This window comes from Barbatula barbatula (genome assembly GCF_947034865.1).
Source record: "Barbatula barbatula genome assembly, chromosome: 11".
Taxonomy (NCBI): Eukaryota; Metazoa; Chordata; class Actinopteri; order Cypriniformes; family Nemacheilidae; genus Barbatula; species Barbatula barbatula.
The window spans coordinates 809568-836000 of record NC_136774.1 but is presented as its reverse complement, the minus strand read 5'-3'; the positions used below and the strand labels follow the sequence as shown (position 1 = coordinate 836000).

The 26433-nt window shown below is 44.0% G+C and overlaps 1 protein-coding gene across 1 annotated transcript; it reads right to left on the bottom strand.

The window, feature by feature from the left end:
• Positions 1-1125: 1125 nt before the first annotated feature.
• bsna (bassoon presynaptic cytomatrix protein a) lies at positions 1126-26433 on the bottom strand (the record flags this gene model as incomplete). Its single annotated transcript, XM_079467101.1, has 10 exons — positions 26134-26433; positions 20703-21141; positions 17814-18881; positions 16553-16996; positions 9635-16189; positions 5787-8133; positions 4586-5337; positions 1672-1759; positions 1336-1467; positions 1126-1166 (listed from the first exon to the last, which is right to left on the bottom strand). Exons 1-10 carry the CDS (start codon positions 26277-26279, stop codon positions 1126-1128), a joined length of 12012 nt encoding a protein of 4003 aa, XP_079323227.1. The 5' UTR covers positions 26280-26433.

Sequence of the window (26433 nt, the reverse complement as noted above, 5' to 3'; positions counted from 1 at the left end):
GTATAAATGTGTTTTTTAATGAGTACCTTCGACGGTAAAAAAAAATGTATATGATTCTGGCCTTCAGCATGTTAAATATTATGCAGAAACAGAAAAAATGAAAGCGAAACCCAATTTTTTTTTAAACAACCAACCCAATCTATCCATCCATCCATTTTCTACCGCTTATTCGGGGCCGGGTCGCGGGGGCAGCAGTCTAAGCAGAGATGCCCAGACATCCCTCACCCTAGACACTTCCTCCAGCTCTTCCGGGGGGACACCGAGGCGTTCCCAGGCCAGCCGGGAGACATAGTCCCACCAGCGTGTCCTAGGTCTTCCCCGGGGTCTCCTCCCGGTCGGACGGGCCCGGAGCACCTTCCGGGGAAGGCGTCCAGTAGGCATCCGTAACAGATTCCCAAGCCACCTCAGCTGACCCCTCTCGATGTGGAGGAGCAGCGGCTCTACTCCGAGCTCCTCCCGGGTGACCGAGCTTCTCACCCTATCTCTAAGGGATCGCCCAGCCACCCTGCGGAGGAAGCTCATTTCAGCCGCCTGTATCCGGGATCTTGTCCTTTCGGTCATGACCCAAAGCTCATGACCATAGGTGAGAGTAGGAACGTAGATTGACCGGTAAATTGAGAGCTTCGCCTTGCGGCTCAGCTCTTTCTTCACCACGACGGACCGGTACATCGACCGCATTACTGCAGAAGCTGCACCGATCTGTCTGTCAATCCCGTTCCATCCTTCCCTCACTCGTGAACAAGACCCCGAGATACTTAAACTCCTCCACTTGACAAACCCAATCTGTCTATTAGAATTAGAATTGAATGCAAAAACATGATTTTTTTGAAAATGTTTGAGTCATCTGCTTTTGCAAAGGAACATTTCATGTGAAATCAAATGCTAATGTTCTCACCAGAAGAACCAGATTGCTTCTTTCCCTCTCTTTCGTGAAGTGTCTTCTCTTTAAATTGAAACATGAAAGAAAAACTTCATAGGTTTTTCCGGTGCAAAGCCTTTCAATGTCCTCAGATTCTTTTAGACACCCTGAAACAATGAAACAACACATACAGTTTAGAGAGATTGAGAGTAAACCCGTGTGACGGAAGCATTGAACAGCTGAACACACCTCCACTTCACTCTTCCTCACCACAGCGAGCTGAACTTCTTGCCAAATCCACTGATGGCTGTAATAATAAAAGAACACTGTCAACAACACCGAAAGACATTTGCTCAGGAACTCATTTTGCAGTATACCGTATATACAGTATACTGTAGCAGTATAAACTGAATCTGTGACTAAATAGGTTTGCAATATGTAAGCTGCAGTCCCAGTTCTTTATGTTCTCAGTTTACCGTCTCCTAGTTTGCCAGCCTGCTCTGCAGCTCCTCCAGGCAAAATCTTAGACAGCACGCTGTCTCCCTCCACACCCGGCTGACCCGCAGCCGCGCTGCCGATTCCACCGGGCCGTGATGCTGCTTTAGAGCCTAAACCATCACGAGGATTATGAGTTACAGACATACTCATTCTCAGGAATTTTATTATTATTTACTTGTGAGTAAAACACTAGTCTCTGGAGCTGTCATGAACTCAATAAAGTTTGATATCAAGACTTTGACTTCGGGCACTCAGTACTATCAAGCTGATGTCAGTAGATGATGGTGGAGGTGTGATATTGTGAACACAGTTACCGATTCCCGTGAGAGGCGGCTGGTTTGCTTTGGCAGGCTGAATCGGAGTTGCTTTTGCTCCAATAGCAGTGACAGGCTCTGGCTTCATCTGTTGACAACAACAACAAAAGAGAGACATTGCCTCTTATATGTTCAGTTCGGGTCAGGACTCAATAAAAAGAATAGCGCTAAGGTTTCAGGTAAGTTGCTGTAGCTAAAAGAGAGGAATACATCAGCTGCTCCTCTGATACCTCAGAGAAGATAAAGGTTTCATTTGAATAGATGGCTTTGATGAGAATAGGTCAAATCAAGGAATAGGAGCAGAAAGCCCTAAAGCGAGGGGAAACATATCCCTAAGGTAAAAAAAACCCTCTTTAAGAGCGTTGCAACAAACAATTTCTTAAACATCACCCTTACCTAAATGTTTGTACTTAGCAATCGACGTGTTTCTGTCAAAACTCTGTAATAGAGAAGCCATTGCCATTGTTGCGATATATAAAACATACAGGTCATACCATTGACTATAACAGATCACTAACTTAAAACATTTAAGGTGCAGTACATGAATAAAGATGACCCTAACAATGCTACATCTATTATTTGAGATAAATACGTATAGAGAAAAAACACTCAAAATCTGCTATTTTTTCAATAATCGCATGTATTTGTTTATCTCTGCAAATGAGCTTCATTACTTTAGAATAGAACTCAAGGGAGCTCTTTAGCAGTTAAGGGTAAATACTTATTAACAGCCTTAAGGGTTCCTGAAGTGAACTTAGATTTCTTGCAACCCATTTTGTATTAAGGTTTCCATTAACCCTATATCTAAGGTTTTTCTTGACTTAAAGGGACAGTTCACCCAAAAATACAATTCTGTCATAATTGACTGACCCTCTAGTTGTTCCAAACCTGTATATGATTCTTTGTTCGGTTGAAGAAGAAAGATATTTGGAAGAATGTCAGTAACCAGGAGTTCTGAGGCATCATTGACTTCCATAGTTGAATATGTGATTTGTTTTGTTGATCTGTCGTACTAAATAAGATGTTTTGAGAAATTAAGAAAGCAAACAGTCCTGGGGCACCTTTGACTACAATTACATTTTTATCTACTATGATAGTAAGTGGTGGCCAAGAAATATCGATTGCTAACATTCTTCCAAATGTCTTTCTTTGTGTTCAACAAAACAAAGACATGTATACAGGTTTGGAACAACTTGATGGTGAGTAAATGTTGACAGATTTTTAATTTTGGGGTGAGATTTTTAATTTAAGGCTTAACTAATTGCTCAACATTTAATAGCTGATTTAATATTTTCACCATCAGGGAAGCAACCTGATCAGCTGCATTGATCACAAATCTTACAAATCACTGAATGTCTCAGTATGTCATATATCTACAAGTACATGTATTAGAAAAAACAAAGAGTTTCAACAGTTTACTTTGAAACATACAATTATTTTTATGAAACGTTTTCATTTAAAACGGTAAGTTGTAGAGTCGGGTCGGACCAAAAGGTCAACACCTGGGATCGTAAAATGTCTGTTATCACCTTTCAGGTTTGATAAGGGCACATACCGACACTCTCCCCGAGCTTCAAAGGCATTCTTGGGGGGGTCCCGAATGTGTCCTAAGGTGACAAAAGCCATGTGGCACCAGGAACAGAGAGAGATTCAAATTCTACCAAAGAATGTCTCTTTCTCCCCTTTTCGCCACAGAAAGGCTTAAAGTGTAAATAATTGTATCTCTACCGTTTATGTTTGTTCCCATGGTATGCTAGCCTAACCATAATATCAAAGGCATAGGTGTTACACTGTAACTAGGCTCATAATTGTGTTCTTGTACAAATTATGGGTCAATGTTCCAATAACCCTATCATGCTTTATATATAAATTTTCCCCTAAAATGAGTATGTATACCATACTCATTTTATCTTCATCTAAGAATATTACACGCCAAAACTTCCAGGCGACCATAAATGCAAATGATCTATTGAGCCGGACAAAGGAACATGTTTCCCGCTCAAAAATCAGCTCATTACATTGGATCACCCACTCTGGAGGGGCGTTACGCCCTCAGGGTTAAAACATCGGTGCACGGAAGAAAATGCGCTCATTGCTGTTCCTTCAATATCTCGAGAACTGTCTCCTCCCTGGAGACAGCCCTTTTCCGGCAGTTTGTTTCGGCTAAGTTCGCTCTTCCTTCGTCAGCCAATCCGGTTCTCAGGGAGAATCCAACGGACTCACCGCTCGCTTTAAACGCATCAGGACTTCCATCAGCGCAAACCAGAACTTGTCCCAGCACATCTAAAAGCCAATGCAAGTATCTGATCTATTTATAAATAGCTGCGCGTAAGGTTTGCCCCTTTAATAAGGAGATTGTCCTTGATGGTTTATGCAGATGTGAATTGCTGATGTAATACTGCTACTTTGACTTTGTCTATTACTTTCATGCTTTACTGCCTTTATGTTCATGTGTGTTTTGTCTTCATGTTCATCATTGTTTAGTTAGTTGGTTTGTTTCCCCTTTACGTAGTCAATAAACCCCAATTGGTATGCCTAGAGTTGTTTCTGTGTTTATTGATCACATCTTAACTTCACTTGAAACTGCTTGATTTCGTTATAAGACTGAAGTGGTACTGTGTTACAGTAAGAGTTCTTTTCCCAGGCCAGGAAGGTGATATTTCTTAGAGTTAATATACGATCTGCTGATCACCCGCTGGACGAGTGTATTTAGTTGTCGCTATCATTGATTCTGCCGCATCAGGTAAAGTGTAGAAGATAGATATGGTTAATCACCATTAATTATACATATCTTACTGTGGTTAACTTCATAGTTTCCCGAGATGCACTACAAAGTAAAAAGCCAAAGCAATTTAAAAGGAAATCTAGAAGAAAGGACTAGGAGGTGGGAATCGGGGCGAAAAGATTTACTCACTGCAGCGGGAGTTGCCTGAGCAGCTGAGGTGGGTTGCCGAGCCATTGGGCCAGCCTGGGCAGGTTTGGATTGCAGTTGCTGAGCTTGTACTAGCTGGGGTTGTGCTGAACCTGTGACAGATGTCTGCAGCCCTGGCCTGGTGGCCGATGTCTGCGCTTGCTGTGAGCGCTGACCCTGCTGTCCATCAATGGCTGATTGGGAGCTGCTTGGCTGCCTACTTGAAGGTCCACCTGAACCCTTCTGCGTAGGCCCAAGAGATCCTGGCTGCCTGGAAGATGAGAGGTGGTCCTGTTGCTTTCTACTTGAGGACCCCTGTTGGTGGGAGGACTGTTTGCCAGAACGGGAGCTATGGTGTTGGCCTGAGGGATCACAGGAGTAATCTGAGGAGTGGTAGCCCTGAGAACGAGACTCTCCCCTCCTCCCCGAAGACGACAAGGAGCGGGAGTCATGCCGTATGGATGGGTCCTTTGAGGAGCGTGACGATCGAGAGGAACGAGGCTCATCTGAGTGGCGTGAGGAGTGCCTACCAGAACTTCCGCTTCCTTGGTGGCGGTGCTCTCGAGAAGAAATCTGGCGGCTATGGCCATAATCACTTTGGGGCCAAAGATCTTCTGGGGGCTCGTCGTAGTCGTGGTATGTGTGCTTGACATGGCCACGCCTCGAGGAATGACCATTGCTGCCATAATGACGGGAACCACGAACATCACGGGGCTTCTCAAACCAGTCCGTCTCTTCTTGACCAAGATGGTACGCTTTAAAAAAACAAAAGCAGATCACAATCAATTTCCAAGTCCGATGCCACAGTAAGATTGCACACTGAGGCCATGCAAAAGAAAAAGAACAAAGATAGCGACTACGTAAAGAACAACATGTACCACATTTACACAGAGAACTCAAAGATTTAGCTGAAATAAGAGATGCAGCCTATTAAAAGGTTTGGAAGTCAAAACTATTGAATGAAGTGCTTTGAAAGGGAACAAGAATAGGGAAAAAATAAGGAGAATACACAAAAACTCATGCAGTTTTTGCAACTGAGCAGAGCACTGACAGTCAGTTTGTCGAGAGCCGCAAGTTGCCTGTTGACAAAACATGAGCATGCACTTGATTTTCACTTCTTTACTTCTGCTATTCACTCTCTTTTTCTGGGTGGGTGGGGGATGTATAAAGTGGGCACTGACACTGGCATTCAGCTCCCAATTACCTTCGCTGTCAGAAACAGCACAATGCATATCGTCAATTATATACATATCATCTCGTGCGTAGACATATGTCCGGGGCAAGTCTCGAAAATGTTCCTGCACATCAGGTAGAGAGTGACTTGAACCATATGAATTTGACGGATAGTTCAAAGCCCTCCCAGCACCCATGAGCTTCGTCATGAGGTGGGAGCCCTCCTTTTCTGAATACTGAGAGTGCAATGAGGGGTTCGTGCTGTGGCCGTAGTGTCCGGGGTATGACTGATCTCTACAGCCTCCCTCATATGATCTGCTGCTGTAGCCCCTCTCACAGGACGAGATTTTGTCCATGCCACAACCAGCTGAACGGGACCTGCCATAACCATAAAGTCGATCGTCGCTATAGTTGCCCCATGGTGTATCGTATATACTTCGTAGCCCATAGATGTCATCCTCAAGCTTATGGTAATGGGAACCTGAGCCATAACCACTGGTCGCAGAGGTGCTCATGGTGTAGGAGGCCAGATCTGCCTCTACATCATGAACCTCCTCAATTGGCGAAAACTTAGATATCTTCTGCTCGGTGCTTTGTTTACGATGTTTGCTCCTCCTGGAAGGCATGACAGCTGGAGGCCACAGACTCTTGTGCCTGTAGGCTGCCCGTGTAGGTGCTGAGTGTCTGTAGTCATCATAGTAATATGATGATCCCCCACCCATGCTACTGCTGCCCACTACCCGGCTATGCAGATTTGTCCCTTGTGCTTGGTAGCTGCCGGTGCTCTTACCCCTGCCGTGGTGTTGGTCGTACAGATCTGCATCACGTTCATCCTCTGGTCTGCTACATGAGCTCCCCCCTCGAGTGTGAAGTCCATCGGTCCCATAGCGCCCATGACCCTCGCTGCGATGTGAGTCTGGAGCAGTGCCCATGCCCTCTTTAGTCAGCTCGCATATGTCGTCAATCATAACATAGTTCCTTGACACATTCTGCTCTAGGCTCGAAGATCCATACAAGCCTTCACTGGAATACATAGAAGGGCTGTCCACTGAATGCATATGGTCCGACATTGGTGCCTGCCCGTACGTGTTGGTAACAATGGTGTTGTACTGCCCAAAAGGACTGGCTGTGGTTACTGTATATCCATATGTATTTGCAGTAGTTGTTGTGTACTGCCCATAACCACTGGAGGAAGTTGTTGTGTACGGTGCATAAACGGAGGATGTTGAAGTTGTTAATGACCCACTGTAAGTATTTGAAACAGATGACGAGTAGGGACCGTAAGTGCTTGCCACAGCTGTGCTGTATTGGCCATAGGGTGGACCCAAACCAGACTGACTGTAACTTGTGTCCTGGGCAGTGATCGTTAATGCAGGGTTACTCACAACCTCATAATTAATGGGCATCTTGTGTTCAAGGTCAGCAAGTGATGTCTGACGGGGCTTTTGCTGAAAAGTGAGAGTGTCCGCCTGTGGCTGGTAATTGCTTGTTTGACCGACCGGGTATGGAGGAGCCTGGCTCGGGTACGGTGCACTGTGGGTTGGATAAGTAGTTCCACCAGTAGGTGGTAAGGTAGGTTGGAACCCTAGATGGCTTGGCTGTGTTAGAGATGGGACTGAGGTGTCCGTCGGATATGGGGGTTGGCTCAGTGGAAAGCCCTGGCAAGGAAAGGTCCCTGGGACCTGATATGACAGGGTTGGATACGTCTGCAATGGGGTGGGCTGTGGGAGAGCTTGGGCTTGGGTGACTGATGGATAGGGAGGTTGATTGAAACCTGTGCTCGGCAATGTAGAGGCCTGTGGGGTCGGAGCTGTTATCAGGCTTTGTGGATACTGATACGACATGAAGGACGATGTGGGGGGAAACTGGGCAGCAGTGTTTAGCTCACAAGTAAACTGGCTCACTGGTGCTGTGCTGGGTCTGGTCAGTAGCCCATTGCCCTCAAATGATGTGGCTGCAGATGTCAGACGTAGGTTGTTGAGTTCAGAGTCTGACATATAGTCTCGTGAGTCACCCATGCAGCGGAGATATGTTAGCTCCCTCCTTTCTCTCTCCTTCACTAACGTTTCTTTTCTCTGTGTAATACCTAGTTCCAAGTATCTAAGCTTGGCATCAATTTCTTTTTCCTCCTCCTCTAACTCAGCCTGTTGTTTGCGTAGTTTTGAGGATTCTTGCTCTACAGCCTTCAGCTCATGAGTTAGGTCCTTCAAAAGACTGGTCTTTGCAGCTAAGCGAGAACCACCCTTGAAGGAGGACAAAGAGGGCATAAACATTTGGGACAGGTTAGGGGCAACCATAGTCAGTGTCTCCTCTGGTGGAGGGCTGGGCAAAGTCCTCTTCACTTTCCTTAGGAGGGAGCTCTGCTGCAGAGCTGCCAACTATTGAGACACAGTATCCAAGAGTAAAAGAGCCAGAAGCGTGAAACACAGAGAACAACACAAGGTCACATATTAGCATAACAGACATAAAGGTGTGATCATTTTTTGATAAAAATATATTTTGTCTTACCTAGGGCTGGGCGATACAGGTGAAAATCCACAAATGATATAATGTTGGGTTGAATTTTACCACTGAATTAGTCACATTCTCCCTATTTTAAGTGTATTCTAGTGAAGTGTTTTGGTAATAAAGTAAATAAAAAAAATTAAGTTATTATAACAGAGACAGCATCAGGTTTAAAAGCTAATGCTAATACTGATTCACATCCACTGTTAACTATACTTACTGTAACATTAGCCAATGTGTTTCAAATCGCTTGAGGCACAACCTTAAAATGCATGCTAATAATACTGTAACAAGCAAGGTGGGACGAGAGCTGTGAGGGAACGGCCGAGGCCGGTGACGCGAGTTATAAAAAGTGTCAGCTGTGCGTTGCACCGGTCTCGCATCTCTCACGGAGGAGCTCCGAAAGCATAAAAGGACGAGCGATAGGGGTGTACGACAAGAGAGGACAGGCCTGGACTTTATGTTATGTTTTATTATGTTTGTGTGGCCGGCAGTAGACCGTGAGGGAGCTGTTGGCATTTTACTTTCGGTTTGTTGTTTATTTGTTATATTAAAAGTCTGTTTTACGTTTGCCGGTTTCGCCTCCTTCCTTACATAGAACTTTGCTACATTGGATAACGTAAAGTCCAGGCCTAGTCCTCTCTCGCTGTACACTCCTGTGGCTCGTCCTTTGTGAGACCGGTGCCACGTGCAGCTGACACTCATTATCATTCGCGTCAACGTCCTCGCGCCGTTCCCTCACGGCTCTCGTCCCGCCTTGCTCGTTACAAATACACTTTCGTGATGATGATGAATAACTGCAATGTCTGTGATGGAGATATAAATGCTGTTAAATAGTGAATGTGTGTTGGGCTGCCTGGACGCGTCTGCGCAGTCATATAATGAACACTGTAGCATGATTATTGATCTCTCTGTGAAAGCAAAATCCAAACTTGCAGGTTGCAAGTGCAGAATGTAAAAAATGTCAGTTCTGTGACTGCGCATGGATTGTTATGCAACAAAATGTCATGTGTACATACATGTTAAGTTTACAGTATCAAATTTAAAATATATATCGTTATTCACAAAGGTGTTTCTTTAATTCATATAGTTATCGTTTTATCGCCAAGCCCTAGTCTTAAGTATATGCAATATAAAAAGCAAGACAATGTTGTCATTGATGCAATGACCATGTTTGTCATAATCAGGCCAAAGGGTGTCTCAGAAGTTGACCGTAATTCAACTGATAGCAAATATTTAACTCAATTAAGAATACAAGAAGCAGTAAAAGGTGAGTTTTTAAAACATTCTAAAACTAAATTACATTAGCAGAGATTATCTAACAAAGAAGTAATTACATTATACCTTCGTAAGCAAGGAAGACATTAGCCATACCTGACTCTGAAGAGCTTGCTGTTGATAAAAGGAAATCCTAGCCTTGGTGTTTTCATCTGTGGTAGGACTCAGGGGCTTGGGGTCTGACATGGACCTCTGGATATTCTTCATTGGCCTGGGAAGGGCCTGATGTCTCTGAAGCGACTCGCCAATACTCGACTTCTTCTGCGGGGTGACATGGGCTTTATTCAGCCTCTCAGTAGAAGAGAATGATGTTTCTATTGTATGTTGTGGAGAGGAAAGTGGAGAAACAGGGGAATACAGCACCTGTGGAGATTTGGGTTGTTGCCGGATCAAGCTGGACAAGGACTCATTATGCAGGTGCTGTTGGTAGCCAAACTCCAAAGGATCAGGTCTCCGTCTCGCTAACATCATAACACTCTGATGGCTGGGAGAGAGTTGATCTGCAGAACCAACTAACTGGACACTTGTGGGGCAGACAGTGGTAGCAACACTTATCTGCGGAGCAACAACGCTTTGGGGCTGAGTCTCAAGGTCAGTTTGACAAGCTAAGCTTTGACCCTTTTGTGTCCTCTCAGGACCAGAAATGTAGTGGACAATTTCAACCCTGTTGGGGTCTGGCAAAGTGACATGTATACTTGGGGATACTCGAGCAAGTTGATCTGTCTCTGTTTGGCAAGAGCAGTCTCGGATGGTCTGGACGGCAATGCTGGATGATGTAGCCTTGGCAGGTGGAGTAGAGAATGGAGGCATTTCAGATTTATGGTCTACACCAGATTCACCCACATGTCTAGAATAACGAGAGCGCCTGCGTCTAACCGGCTGCTCCCATTCTGCCTTGTCTTCGTCATCATCTGTCTGAACACTGCAATCCACACTGCGCCTAGTTCGTCGCCTTCTGGACACCAGGTACCTCTCCTCGCCATCTTCATCATCTGTTTGCACGCTACTGTTCACAAGACGTTGGCGCAAGGGAAACATTGTCACTTCTCCCTCATTTCCATCCTGTAAACGAGGCATGGATCTTTGTTTTCGCATAGACCGATTTTCTGCCTGCTCTTCACTATTCCTTAAGCACATTTCTGATGCAGATCTTAGAAAAACCTTAACGTCATTATATAGCACATCCGGGACTAATTCCTGTGGCTGATTCATTTTGCTAGCTTTGCTACTGAGGTGCGGGGTATTTGCTGCAGACTTCTGTCTTTTTTGTTCCTCTAGTTGCTGCTGTAGCTGTTGTTGCAAAGATTGTATCTGGTCAAGCTGCTTTTTTTGTTGAGCTAGCTGCTCTCTCTGCAAGATTAACTGACTTGACCTTTCAGCTTGCTGCTGCTTCAAAACCTGTTGCTTTATAGTCTGTAATTCTTGGATTTCCCGTTGAACTAATATCTGCTCTTTTTCTCTATCTCTTTGCAACTCGCCACGCTCCCGCTCAAGCTCATCCTGAAGCCGTAGCTGCCGCATCTTTTCCATCTCTACCCTCTCTCTCTCTAGCTGCAAAAGCTGTTCCTGCTGTTGATGCAGTCTTTCTTCTGATTCTTTTTCTTGATTTGGGATGAAACTTCCAGGAACAGTGGTGTTAGATTGACCCCTTTGACTTGACAGGGATGGTTGGTCAGTTTTTGACTGACCGTGTACTGGGAGAGAGGAATGAGTGGATGGTGTCACTTGGGGTTGCTGGTATTGTATTTGAGACTGGGCAGCGGTCTTGGACAGAGATAGATTTATTGGCATGTCAGTGTGTCTCACTGGCACGACCATTTGCGTTAAAACAGGTGCTGATGTGGTAGAACAAGCAGACACCAAGGAGGGTTGTGTTGGTGCTGCTATCTCGGCTACTGAAAAGCTTACTGAAGACCTGCCAAGGAACAACGGTGTGTCTTGGGCTGTTGTTATAGCCATGGTCTCAGTCACTTTTGCAGTTGTAACAGAAACAAGATTAGGTGTAGGGTATTTGAAAGGTTGTTGCCCTGTCCTTGGAGCTACTGGCAATCTAGTAAGGCTTGCCAGAGGTACTGGGGTCATATTTTGTGCAGCGTATGGTCTGTATACCCCCCTTATTAAAGGCTGTAGCACAGAAGCAGGTTGTGTAGTAATTGGGACCGTGGATGCAATGGGTGTGTTTATAGTTGAATAGATCATACCATCAACGGATCTGATAGCAGATGGATACATAGCTCGAAGACTGGCTTGTCTTGCATTAATTAGGTCAGTTAGAGTTTGACTGTGGCAAAGTGGCTTTCCATCTGAACTGTACTTTAAGCTATGCCTGGGACCTTGCAGCAAATTAACTTTAAAAGGGGGACCACTATATCTCCCAGTAGCCAGTTGAAGAATGTCTGGGTTGCTGCTATATCTATCCATAGAGTTAAGGGCGGCGCACATGCGACTTATCTCCCTGGCAGTTGTAGCACTGTACTGGGCGAGATTAGACTCTGCCCAGTCCCCTGGGAAATATCCAGAATCTGAGCTGATGTTAGTCAGGGAGCTGTACCTTCTAAAGGGTAGAGCTCCAACATCGCCCTGACGAAGATCTGTGTAGGAGCCATACTGAAGCCCAATCTCACTGTATCCTCCTTCATATCCATCCTTCACTGTGTCTGTATATAGTTCTCCAGAGGACTGATAATGGGGATCAAGCTTTGCTGAATATGATAACAAACCTGCCTCTGCGAGGTTCGTTTCAGACATTGATGGCTGAATGCGTCTGGGGAATGGCAGTGTATATGATTTAATTGCACAGTTTTGGTATGTCTGTCCATCTTGATACAAATCAGGTTGCTGATAGAGCTGTGGTTGTGTCATTGAGGGTTGCTTAGTAGTCTCATCTATGACTGGTTTTTGAGAGAATGGAACCCCCACACAGCTGCCACCAAAAGGCAGGTTATAAACCATGTCACAACAAGTGGCTTGATTTTCAGATTTTATTTGTCCTGACAGATCCATCACGTCTTGGTTGTCCTCTGATTTGATGAGCTGTGTAACAGTAGATCCTTGTGCATTACCACCCATCTGAACCATCATGGTATGAGGCTTGATATTTGTTAAATTCACGATACCTGTCTCTTGCTGATAAAACTGGCTATAAATATCAGATGTCATAGCCGGAGAGATGACATTAACCTCTGTGGCAGTGCTTGTCTGAGTAACAACCATGTCCTTTTTGAGCAAAGGTAGTCGACTGGATGAGTCCAGCTTTCCAAAGGAGACAGCTTGTTGTTGTTGAAGAGAATGGTGCTGCTGAAGCTGCTCTTCGAGAATTTGTTGTTGCTGCTGAAGTTTCTGCTGTTGTTTGAGTAACTGCTGTTGCTGGACACTCAGCTCTTCCAGCTTTTCATCAATCTTCGGTATAGATGGATCGGTTGGGGGAGATTTATTTAGAGCAAGGCAAACTACGGGTGCCATACCTTTCCCCAGATCGACTCGGTTTTCGAGAGGATCACAGTACAGCACAGGCTGCTGAGGCTGGGGCATGAACATAGAAGCAGCCACTGTTACACTAACGGTTGTTGCTGTTGAGGTAACAACATGCAGCTGCTCCTGTGTGTTCAGGTTCATTATTAAGGGCTGAATTGTTGTTGATTGACGGATGGGGCTTCCTTCAATACTGCCAGAATAATTTTGCGATTCTGTGGACAATGAAGTCAAATCCATTCCTTGGTCGGTCATGATGAATGGTGTTGGCTTCATGGCAGTTCTTAGATCTACAACACTCCCACTATGAAACCTCTGTCCGTGCTCGATTCTTGAGGTACCAGGAACTGTGGAAATGTGACAAAGCGATATGTTGTCCATGGACAACGAACCATGTGTGTACATGCTAGCAGTGGTCACCATGCTTGTTCCCACATTAACTTTAGAAGGCTTATAGCTCCTATAGAAACTCTGATGAGGTGATTGTTGGTGTGGTGCAACATCAGGAGGGCTGTCGGGAGGTGAGTAGTCATCAAATGTTGATTGGCAGCTAAACCTGGTCGGTGAAGACAAAGGAGATGTAGCTGTGTTAACTCTAACAGGCTTTTGTGAGTTAGTCGGCTCAAACTCTTGTGTTCTCATGACAAAAGTGCTATTTTGAGAGGATTTCTGAAAGAGGCACGGTACATTTTTTTGCGTCTGAGTGCTTTGTGTCATAACTGGAGAGGTATGAAAAGCATTTCCAGCAGAAGCTAACATTAAAGGACTAACAGTTTGAGTTGAAAACTCTGATGTTCTCTTATAGGGGGATTGTGATGGACTTTGTTTAGGAGAGGAAGTGGGAGAAAGAGGCGGACTCCTTTCATGATACATATAATCTCTAATGAAAGCTGTTCCTGATTCTGAGGATGTTGAACTGTCCCTCATTTGTACTCCTTTGCTGATTGCCACTGTTTTTACAGCGTTTTGATTGTAAGCCTGAGTGATTGCAGCTATTTTGTGAGACACATTTGCAACGCTACTGGTTGTCATGGTAGTGTTTCCTGTTTGCTGACCGTATAAATTAGGTTGGGTCGTGGACACTGTTTGACTGGCACTAGTGTGAGAGACGGTGACTGCATCCCTGGCATACACTCCATAAGCAGCAATAGTGGTGGCAGCAACTGTTGGTGTAATGCCATTTTTACCGGCTTGATTTCGAAGTCTGTCTTTGGTAACATCTTTAGAGAAATGTTGAGTTACTCTGACATCAGGTAGGCGTCCGCCTGTCCCTGTTTCAGAAAACGATACTGGTGCTGAGAGCTGGGTGGGGCTTGTGCCAGGAGTCAATAAAGCATTGCTTTGTTCCAGCAACTTGGCAAAGGCTGAGCCTGTATCCAGCAATTGCTTTTCTGAGAAGGAGTCATCCATTTCTATTTGGTCATCAAGCTGCTTTGAAATGTTCTGTGAAGTTTGGCGTATCTCTTCACAGATGTCCACTGTATCCTCATTCACATAAGCGATATCATCCTGATCAGCATAATCATATTCGTCCTCATATTCCTGTCTGTTTCTAATGTCAGACTCTTGATAGGAGCTTGTGCTGTACTGCTGGCCTGAGCATGGCTGCTGCTTCTGTTGTTTCTGCAGCATCTCAGCTTTCCTCATCATTTCTTCGTACACTTCCTCTGCGCTTTTCAATTGTTTGCCACTAGAAGTAGTAGTTATAGTAGTAGAAGAAGAAGTGGTCTGTGGTTTTTCAGTAGGAGAGTAAAGTGACATAAATGTTGGTAGGTTGTACTCGCTGCCAGATTTATATAGCTTTGATGGCATTTCATAGCCCTCACCATCTGAATCAGCTGAAGGAGAATATTCTGAGCAGGAGGACCGGTGAAGTTCCTCCATCTCTGCTGCCTGTCTCAGCTCCTCTGTCGGAGAAGCGTCCTCAATGGGGGAGAGATTGCTGGGCGGCGTTTTGGAACGCTCTCTGCGCCTTTGTGCTCTGAGCTCCTCTTTGTCACGCTTTGTTTTGCGTGCGGTGCTTCTTATTCTCTGCTGCTCAACTTCTCTCATATTTTCCTGCTCTCTCAGTAGTTCTTCTTCCTCTCTCAGTTCATCTTCCTCAGAAGAATCCTCAATGGTGGGCAGGAGTGGTCCATGGGAGCGATGCCTGGCCTTCCTCTGCTGCTTTGCCTCCTCCAGCCGCTGTCTGCGACTTGGACTACTATCACTGTCATCTTCCATTGAGGATATTGATGTAGGGGATATCCCTGAGCTGTAGCTAGAGGTGGTTGGTGGAAGGGGGGAGGAATATTCCCCTCTAGAACGTTCTTCTGGAGAGCCAGTGAGGCTTTCCATTTCTAGCTCAGGCTCTCTGTCCAGACTTAGGTCATTGTCATTGTTTAATTCTATGTCTCGACTATAGCTGTTGGAGTTGTTGAGTTCTATGGTTTTGAATCTGCGTAAGCCTCCTTGAGAGGCCATGTGGTCCTCTTCAGCAGATCCTTTGTATACATCACTTGTAGTTTTGCTGTCCTCTTCAAAGCTACTAGAGTGATATGTGAGACGGTGCTTCTCTTTTCCTGAGTCACTGGTGTGATTTTGTGTCTTTTTTGGCTTTTTGTAGCTATAGCCTTCATCATCGTTGTCTTCCTCTTCTTCAAGCTCATCCTCATTCTCTTCATCTGCACTCATCTCCATTATTTGCCTCCTCATGAATTCCTCATCAGTCATCTCTTCTGATTCTAAGATTCTTTTCTTGTGGCCACTGTTACCCCCTAAAGCAGAAATGGATCTAAGTTCTTGTTTGGTTTCCCAGTCAGGTGGCTCTTCTTCTTCCTCCATAATGCCTTCAAGGTCCTCATCAGAGTCGTATTCCTCTGGACTAATTGATATTGAGCGAGAGCGGTGCTTTCTGATATGATCCTTTTCTCGCTTGTTGTCATTTATCCTTTCACCTTCAGATGACAATTTGGACTCTAGAAGGGGCCGCATGGAGCTCTCCAGCTTAAGGAACTCAGATGGGCTTGGTGGAGTATGGTGCCCAGTGACACCTCTCTCATTCAGCTTCAGCTCTTCTTCTTGGATAAGACCAGTGATCTCACTTTGTGAACTGGAGATTCCATCAGAGGAATAACCTGTATCACTCAAACTCTGCGGGCTCCGTGATAGATCATTGGTGCTGTTTGTCTTGCTGGTTTCCTGGAGACAAAAAGGTTACATTAATGCAGAAGAAGCCAAAGAACATGACATCATGAACTTGCTTAATTGTTTGTCTTAAATTTGAATTTGTCTGTTCCTGCCTTTAGCAACTAAAGGAAGTGCAAGTGAATCTAAAATTATTAACTGTATGCTCTCCCTTCAAATTCCTTTAGTTTAGACTGTGCAAGGAGCAAGAAATATACTGTGTGTTGTGTACCGTGTTGCAGAAAGCTATTTTTTTAGATTTATACAATCGTATAAGTCTTACAATCGTTAGGATTAACATTTTAACAAACATTTCAGGAGTTTTCCAAAATCATAATTTGCCAAATGCTTTCTAATGGTCTATCACCAGTAGCTTACCTCATAGTATTTGGATCTCTGTAACTCTTTTTTGTCATCTTTAACAGGAGTCTGAATTGGCTCTGTCATTTTTTTCCTCTCACTTGGTTTACTGTAAAAGTCAGACTCTTTTTCCAAATTGGGTGCAGTTTCCTTCCTCTGATCTTCACCAATAAATGTAGTCTTGATGGAAGTATGAGTTGCTGTTGCTGGAGAAAGCTTTGAAGTTTTTATATCAGTTCCTGGTTTAGCAATGGGGGCTGTGGAACCACTCTGTTGAGAAACTGGAGGTTTCTGCTGTGTCGTCATTGCTTTAGGCCCTTGCTGTTGCTGACTGGAGCGTTGCTGCGGTTTGGATGAGCCAACTGGTTGGCGGTTGGGAGATGAATGTGGAACAGGAAGAGGGTCAAGCCCACCAGACATCAGTCTCTGAGTCTGACAGTTAAGGCAGAGCCATTCTTTCTTCTGCAAAACATGGAACAGGGATGATTAGCAGATGTTTTTATTCAAAGCTACTTACAAAGCATTTAACATTATGCCTTAATTAAATTAAGAGAAAGCACAAATTCATTTAAACTTGGAGCTCATTTTATACCAAAGTGTTCTTGATCTATTGACATATAAAAGGTCATTCTACACTTAAAACATCCACAGAACCAAAACGGCCTTATTAGTCAAAAAAGCTTTTATTGAGACCAAACGGCCATAACAATTTATTTTACTTAATGTGACGTCATTGTGCAACAAAAGACTGCCTGTGCAGAAGAAGAGTGACGCCTACTTTAACATCACTGGCTCTTTATTCCTATCCACTGATTCACGCATGTAGTAGAGGGATGCAAGCACAGGATTACAAGACTGTGAAGTCTATCAAGAAAAGTGAAAAACCAGGATAGAAAAAGCACATTACTGCTAACAAATTATTTTTTATATAATTGTTATTTGTTTTATTATATATGTAATTTATTCTGTTGTTAGTTTAGTTTTGTACTTCCTGGTCATCGTATATCCCCAGTTAAAGAGAATACCACTCATTTCAGTGGACCGTTGTAACTTTGCAGATCAACATACACCAACTAAATGATAAAAGAGATATAATAGGACCCCTATAAAGCCAACACGTAAAAGCCTAACTTTATTTGTTTTTTATCACTACAGGCATATTATGATAATTTGATTGATTATTATGATGCAGTTGGGATGTTGTACATTTATAAATAGGCAATAAATGTGAATTGCTTAGACAGATAAAAACAAGAACTGGTTTAATAGAATGTCTTACCTCCAGCAGATGAGGTGTGGGGTTAAAACCACAAAGATTGCACACCTGTGTATGACACTGGGTGCAGGGCCTGTAGTTGGGCGGTTCTGTTGTCCCAACATTAAATGCAGTTTTGCACAGTGGACAGGTGATGTCTGGCTTCTGTCTATCTTGCTGGGGCTGCTTCAGTGGTGGCATCTGCTTTTGTGATGCTGTCGTGTGAGGGTGTGTTGGTAACTGCTGTTGTTTTGTCCATTTTTGATGGTACACTGGTGACTGTTGCTGCAGGGTGGACTGAGGACCTTTAGGTAGCACAACACCTCCCGGGTCTGTTTTGGTAGTGTCAGGGGGCCCCGCACTGGCTCCAGCATTAGCGTCACTAAAGATCACCTTGGAGCCCTGAGCACTCTGGTTGCGGACAGTTGACGGCTGTTGCGAGGATCCAGAGAGAGGATCAACAGAAATCAGCGTGCTTGCCTGGTTTAGGAGAGATGCCCCAAAACCAAAGAGCTTAGTTAGGCCATCCTGAGGAGGAGCTTCTTGGGACGGTGGCTGGCGGGCTGGGGAGCTTCCAGCACTTCGGGTCCTTTCAGGTTGACCTCCGTAGCGCACAGGAGATCCCCACCCCAGGTCCGACTGTGACTGAGCCTTAACTAAGCCAGGTAAAGGCACTGCTCCTGGATGAGGAGGTTTTCGCATTTGGATCCCACTTTCTGGATTTTTTGGTCCAAATCCCTCCCCGCGCTGCCTCTGGGGATCCTTGGGCCCTGACTGGAGACCTGCTTGTACCGCTTCTTTCTGTGCCTGGTGACTATGAAGTCCAGTCTGGTGAGGACCAGTGAGATCAATCTGTCTCTGGATCTCAGAGGAGGCCTGAGTCTGAGTCTGGGGCTGAATTTTCGGCTGTGTCTGCATTTGGGATTGTAGCTGTGGTGTAGGTTGAGCTGACAGATGGGTCTTGGGTATGGCGTCAGGCTTCTGTTGATGAGAGGGGGAATGTATCTGCTGTTGACTTTTGGATCGTGGTGTAGTCATGTCAATTCCCAAAGCTCTCTGCATCTGGCAGTTTAGACAGAGCCACTCCTTGACCTGATAGAGAACACACACATTAGTGCATCACTCTAAAACACATGAAATCTTTCGGGTGGATGCATAAAGACTGACTGGTGATCATTTGAGTACCCTACATCTTGTCTGGGGTCAGCTGGCCTAATGGCTAGAGTGTTGGGTTTGTGATCAGAAGGTTGCCGGTTCTAATCTCAATGCCAGCAGGTCATGACAGAAGGGCCCTTGAGCAAGACACCTTACCCCTGATTGCTCTGCAGTAATGTGCCACTGTATAAAACTACTTGTAAGTCGCTTTGGATAAATGAATAAATGTAAAACATCAACTGTGCACAGTTCTACTAAATCTAAATGATTACACGTATACTACAGGATAGTAAAATGGTTCCTCTTTCCAAAATATGTACCATACACCGTTAATTGTATAAAGCTGTATATAGAAGTGTGGATGGGTGTAGATGAGAGATGAGACCATGATAATAAAACATAACTTACAATGTATTGACATCAGCGTACATCTCTTAAAAGAAAAAATGGTGTTATGATGGATACTGTTGAGTGATAGTGGGTGGAATCTGAGTCACATAGATCTCAAGTCAGGTTGCAGATTATAATTGCCTTTGACAGAATTCTATCATTGCTCTGTAGACCTTTTCTTCCCTTTTTATTCTGTCAGTGGTCAGAGGCAGAAAGATCTTCATGTCACTACAGATGGAAAACTCTTAAGTGTTTTAAACACTGATTTGGGTGGACAGACATATAATAAAAAAATAACCCAAGGTATAATAAGGAATCTAGTAGCAAAATAATATGTAAACTGCTTTATACATGTTTCTGGCATACGAATGAATTTACAGTTTTTACTAAACCGCATATTATATAAATTATGTGACTGTAACCAGAGAAATGACCACACACTCATCAACAAGGCCAAGACATGAGGTTAACAAGCCAACATCTTTCAAGAATTGTTGTGTAATTGTTCTTGAGCACTTTAAAGGCACTTTAAAAACCACAGACGTCACTTTGATGTGCCTATGTAATATTATAGTGCCACTGTGACATCAGCACCCAGGCAGAGCGCAGGGTGAGCACGTGTTCTCGCCAGTATATCGTTCTTTCTAAAAATAAAATACAGCTGTGGTAACACATTGAGAGACAACATTTCAATTATGCGTGTGTATACGGTTTGTGTCGCACAATGCACAAAATCACGTATGAATGCAGAAAAGTGGATTCTTCGTGCTGCCAGACGTTGTGTCAGTATTGCTTGATGAGGCAAGCTATACAGAAAGACAGATTTTTTCATAGGTTTAAAGGGAGGGCATGATCAGGTGCCTTAAATTAGATTTTACGATAAAGTGCTCAAAGTGCTTATGTGTGATTAAAAAAACGATCTATAAATCACAAATGATGGTGAAATCTCCACCTTTTAATGATGTCAAATTAAAGTCATTGATATATGAAAGAGCGTCTGTCAATGTCGAAATCCTTTACGAGCGACAGGAATTACTTATATTTCCAAAGACCTGCAGCGCTCGCAGAGCTAAAGTTCATAACGTCTGCTCAGACCTGCTCAGCTAAGCACTTTTCCAGGTCAAAGATAGTTTTTATTGAATATGAACGTTTCCGTGTATTTTTGCATCTGTGCATACACACGTTTTATAAATGAGGCCCCAGAAAACCACTGCATTAACCCAAAGGACATGATCACATCAAAGCCAACAAGCACATTGCTATAAATGCAAAACAGAACAAAACTATGACTATGAAGGGTTCACAAATGACATAAACATATCAACTAAAAGATGATTTGAACATATTTCAGGGTAATAGGGTTCTTACTCCGGTGAGGTGTGGGTTGGGGTTGAATCCGCACTGATTGCACACTGTAGTGTGACACTGAGTACACTTGTTGGAGTTTGGAGAGCCGTGGACACTCGCAAGCTCTGCAGTGTTGCAGATTGGACACAGTTTACTGCTGGGCATAGGTGCTATCTGAGGTACTGAGTAGGGTGAGGTTGGCGCACTAGCTCGGTCAGGAGACACAGTTGGCGAGCGGCCTGTTCGTCCGGCACTACTGCTGAAGTCCACCTGAAGGTTGCGTCTGGAGGCGTGTTGTCCGGGGCTTTGATTGGCTCCCATACCCCCTGATGAAACTTTAATTTGAGACTGATGTATAGGTGAAGCCTGGAACTGTCTGGGTCCATCCTGGATGACCTTCGTGTATGGGTTTCCGCTTCCTTGCATAGGGCTTGATGGAGGACGTCCCCCTCCAGCCAACCTGAAGAAAGACGAGAAGAAAATGAGAGCATGATAACGATACAGGGCGCAGCGTTTACGGAATTCCATAGAAGGTCTAATCTCCGTAGTTAGTCGGTGGATTGAATTATGGTTCTTGCCATTGCACGCAGAAGAAAATAACTATGGTGGTATTAACACAGATGACCACAAGTCCTCGATGCAATTTGTTATCTTTGAAATTAGCAGATTACAACGCTAATTGGTTAGCAGATGTTAGCGTTTAAGCTTTCATTTATGTATTGGATTTTCAGATCACGTTGTGCAGAGGCAGATGCAGCATCATCTCTGTCCTGGCTTTTTCTTTTCGTTCTGTTTGGTGATCACAAAAAATTATAATACATGATAATAAAGAAAGTCATAGCCAGGGCTTCACGACAGCTGGATAACATTTGCTACCTTGGTCAATACAGAATGTTTACAGAACCTGAAAATCCATGACATGTTTAAAGTCTTATTGTTTGTTAAGTGGTGGTGATGTCCCTGTCTAACCACCAACATCAGGAGCAAAGAGGTCAGCCGAAAGAGTGGATGTGTTCATGTTAATAGTTGTTGATTTTGGACAAAAGAGGAAGTTTTGACTTGTGAATCTTTAGTATGTTTCGTGAAAGTTTGATCATTGTAGTATTCATATGTAGAAGAGAGTGTAGTTATGTAGCAGTATCTGTAAAGCATTTTGATTCGGTTCTGAATGCTCTTTAGTGAAGGTGTTTATTCGATTAAAGTGTTAAGTGATTGATTTTTCCAGAAGCAGTCTTTAATAATCTCGTGAAAATAAAAGAATCAATAAATGAAGAGATTTGGTTTTTCCGTAATTTACCTGAAAGCACACAGGAAATATAAACCTTGAAGTTCCACACTAATGAAAAGTAGACTTGTAAACATAAATCTTAAAAAAGACTACATGCATTCGGTTGGTGTGTTCAGTGTGTCGGTCCAACAGCCATTGCAAGGGGCAGCGGTGCTTATTCACTTATGTGACATAAGCATCAGAAAAACAAATTCCATCAAGTTAGATCTTCACTGCGTAAATGATGTTTATCCGTCTGAATGCATGGATCATTGTACACAAGATACATGAGAAATTGTTGTTGGTTTAGAATATGCAACATGAAATTGGTGTTGTCATTTCTGTAGGTGCCAGCACACATGAGAGTTGCAGGAAACGGGCTTAGTTTTGTACCAGTAAAAATTAACATTAACTTCATATTCACAAAACTACAAAAATATACAATATAAAATTTTTTCCTGAAAATGTAAAATGTTGTGTTCTGAAGATGAACAGAGGTCCTGAGGTTGTGGACTTGAGGGTAAGTAATTCATTACAAAACTTGCATTTTTTTCCATCCTACATCCGCATCTGAAGCCACTTTGAACCGGTGTGATACGGAGGAAAGTGAAAGTAAATTAGCTCATCCAGTCTTCTTGGGTCACATCTGTCCATTTGAAATGAGTACTAGAGGAACAGTACGGCAGTTCAATTACTGTCCTGTGCAAATCTCTTTGAATTATCAATAGTTTTTACAACCCAAAAACTTTGAATGCTCCTCGTGGACGATCCTTGTCTGGGGGCCTCCACGGCAACGCTCATATTGATAGAAACGCTCTTTGACGTGAAAAAGTGCTTAGTGCCACATCAGGGTCTGAGCTGACGTATGCACTTTTGATTCTGCGAGCGCTGCAGGTCTTTGGAAATATAAGTCATTCCTGCCGCTCGTAAAGGATCTGGACATTGACAGACGCTCTTTCATATATCAATGACATTAATTTGACATCATTAAAAGGCGGAGATTTCACCATCATTTGTGATTTATAGATTTCACATCTGATAGAGATGTGCACTCGTTTTCTGTGCGTACGTTCATTCTATGAATCACACATACGCATGTCAATGAGTGAATGAAACCTTCACGAGCCCAGAGTCAATCTGCACAGAACAGGTTGTTTAAATGACTGGGTTAAAGGCTGAAGTCAGTGGTAACGCTCATCAGGTGTTGTCTTTTGCTGAAAAAGAGGGACAAATAATCATATCCAGGCTCAACCAGTGTAACCAGTGTCAACACAAGGACTGGTTAAAGCCTCACCATTTCATCACCGGTCATTGTGTGCAGCTTTAAAAGTTACACAGACCATCATGGTGTGACAAGCTAGAGCCCCCTCAGCCAGACTGTGTTGGTCATGAACCAAACCTTATGAAAATCAAGCTTCATCCCCACTTTTGTTAAATGCAGACTGTGGTTTTTCTTTGGGAGACTGTAACCTGCATGCACACTGGTGTCTTGTACAGCCCAGGAGCAAAACCAGAGCTATGAATGGCGGCCGGAATGCCAGTGTGCCATCTTTGTTTGCTTGCCCAGGTAAGCCCTTGTGTCCTGGACGCTGCCAGATCTCACCTGGAGCAAATCCCTTCAACACTCCTTGGGCCTCATTTATAAAATGTTGCGTAGAAAGCGTCCTAAATGTGATTTTACGATTATTTCTCAAATTCATAGAACGAACATATAACGTTCAGAAAACGTGTGTACGCATCTCTATCAGATGTGAAATCTATCAATCGCAGATGATCGCCAAACTTTGCGCAGCTGAACAGTTTGGCATCTCCGTCTTGTCTGTTTAATGTCAATATATGAAAGAGCTTCTGTCAACATCAAAGAGAGGATGCCAGATCTCATCCAGAGCGAATCCCTTCCCGTCCTGGACACAACGAGGGCACCATGCCTTCTTTAAGACTCTATGTCATTTACAATGAAGATTTTATGGTTTTAATTAACACCTGTCAGAAGCGTGATGCCAGGTTGGTGTGAAGTCATATGCTAGCATGGAAAATCCCATAGGATGTTTGTATGTAGCATGCTAATAGCATTGTAAAGCTAGCTGAGCGTGGCATCTGGTTCTTACAGTCAGCGAGAATAAACAGCGCAGGTGATAGTCTTCGGGGGTGCGAGGTTGAGGCTCTAGTGCTGAATATTCCTGCACAGCAGCACAACACAGCACTGGAAGTCCTTCACATTAACACACAGTCTCTTTCCAGATGATGAATTTCTCTCGGTGCAGAAAGAGACTAGCAGCTGAAGTGCTGAGCAGGGGAGTGTCTGTGAGACGCTCTTGGCGAGGATTCGGTCTTCAGTAGCAACTGCTGCTTATCAACAATGTGACTCATACACAGCAAACTTCAGCCAATAAGAAACAGATAAACAATGAAATCAACCGAATCACAACAGACGCCGTCGCCCTAGCGCACACATTGTAATAAGTTCCTTTACGTGCAGTAGCACTTCTTGATATACACGTGCTTACTATAGTTATGACCAAACAGTGTGTGCGATTCCAAGCAAACTACCCTAAAGCGTATCTAACCATATGGAAAGTACATGCTGGTCACTGTAACCCGGCCACCTTAAAATCAAGAGTAACCCAACATATTTTTAACACAATGCGTGGACTGTAAAATCATTATTCTACAAGTGTAGTACAGCATTCTGTATATTCCAACCCAGATGACAGGTTCAGAAAGCCAGGTACGCACTAGAAAGAGACTTTTGTCTGTGGGCTGGTGACATTATTCGTTAGAAAAGAGAATAAGAACAACACACACACAAACACATTCACAGGTTCAGTCAACCTCACAAACATCACACCGGTAATGACTCTCAGTCGTGTCAAACTGTCATCTCTAAGAGAAAACTTCATGTATTGCTTACAAATGGGATTAAATACCTATCAATGACATAATCTTCAAATGATGTTTCCTTGAGCCACGGCTCTGAGTTAAGATGTCTGAGTTCCCATGTAATGGAAAGACATTTCAAACGTGCTACACACCGTCAATGCTGATATTTAGTCCTCATTTCTTATTTCCATGCTTCAGAAGATCATTTATTCTGCATAAAGCTCACAATATCAGTCTACACATTCAACTCTTTCACCAAAGCAAATAGATAGTTGACAAATAAACCGCACACGTGTCCTATGATGTGACATAGCAAACCTTTAGAAAAACTCACAATGAAGATACATCTCTCAAAAGCTATTTCAAAGCTTTCATATAAATGTGAATCATTTAGAATAATATTGTAATAACAGCTTGTTTTTGGGACACAGGCATGTGCGGTTTATTACCACGATATCTGAATAAATGACAAGAACTGCAGCAGTTTTATAAACGTGTGGCGTTTAAGAATGACAGTGAGAAGCATTGAGCCCTCGATCCAGAATGAATGAAATGGACTCGGTGTCACTCAAACGCGGTCAATTGCAAATAAACGAACGTTTTCCCTTCGACGGAAAGACAAACACGAGCATGTCGTGTAAGTGTTGAATGTTTATAGGCAGCACATCAGCTCAGGGTTGAGATGTAAACACGAGCTGCTGTGCGTGTAATGCAGTGCTATCAATTCTCCACGCAAAAGCTCCATCACATCACATCACACGCAGAAGCCATTTGCAGAAAGAAGCGGAGCTCGTGTGCGTGTGAATGCGCATCATCAGAGAGCTCGTGACTCACACACACACACACATCCATCAAGAATCCTTCATCAGGTCAAATCTGCCTTTAGAAAACATGTGTGTGAATATCGTCGCCAAATATTCAGCAGTGAAATATTGAAGCTGCGCTCATTAAGGAAACAGCACTGAACGCATCACTCAATCCTCTCTCTCTCTCTCTCTCTCTTCCGTTTATCGGTCATGTATCTCAGGTGTGTCCATCTCTCTGATCTTCGCATGACTCTCAAGGATGCCGAGCAGAGAGACGCGGAGAGACGCCGAGCAGAGAGACTCCGTGCGGAGAGACGCCGAGCAGAGAGACGCCGAGCAGAGAGACGCCGCGCACCCTCCTCCGTCAAACGCACCCGCACGAGCGCTTGTTGTGAATCGTAAATGTCACTCACAGATCCGCAAAACGAAGCAAAGCAAACGCGTGCGTGCAGAAAAACCTCCCGGAGCGCGTGACAGAGACCCGAGTGCGTGTTCGTACCTGTTCGTGGGTGGTGCGGTGGGTTCGAGGGCTTTTCCCGCCCCGGCCGCTGCGCCATTGACGGGCTTCAGGAGCTGTCCAGAGCCCGGCGGTGCTGAAACCACGGGCCCTCCTTCACCGCCCTCCATGCTCGCCTCGTTCCCCATGTCTGGATCAGTCGACTCTATCTGTGTCAATGTTAATATTTCTAATCTGGCGTGTGAACGCGATGACACGAAGCCGCGTTCAGCGTTGGTCTTCCTCCGCCATCATCATCATCATCATCATCATCTCTCCCACTTCTCTCTCTCTCTCTCTCTC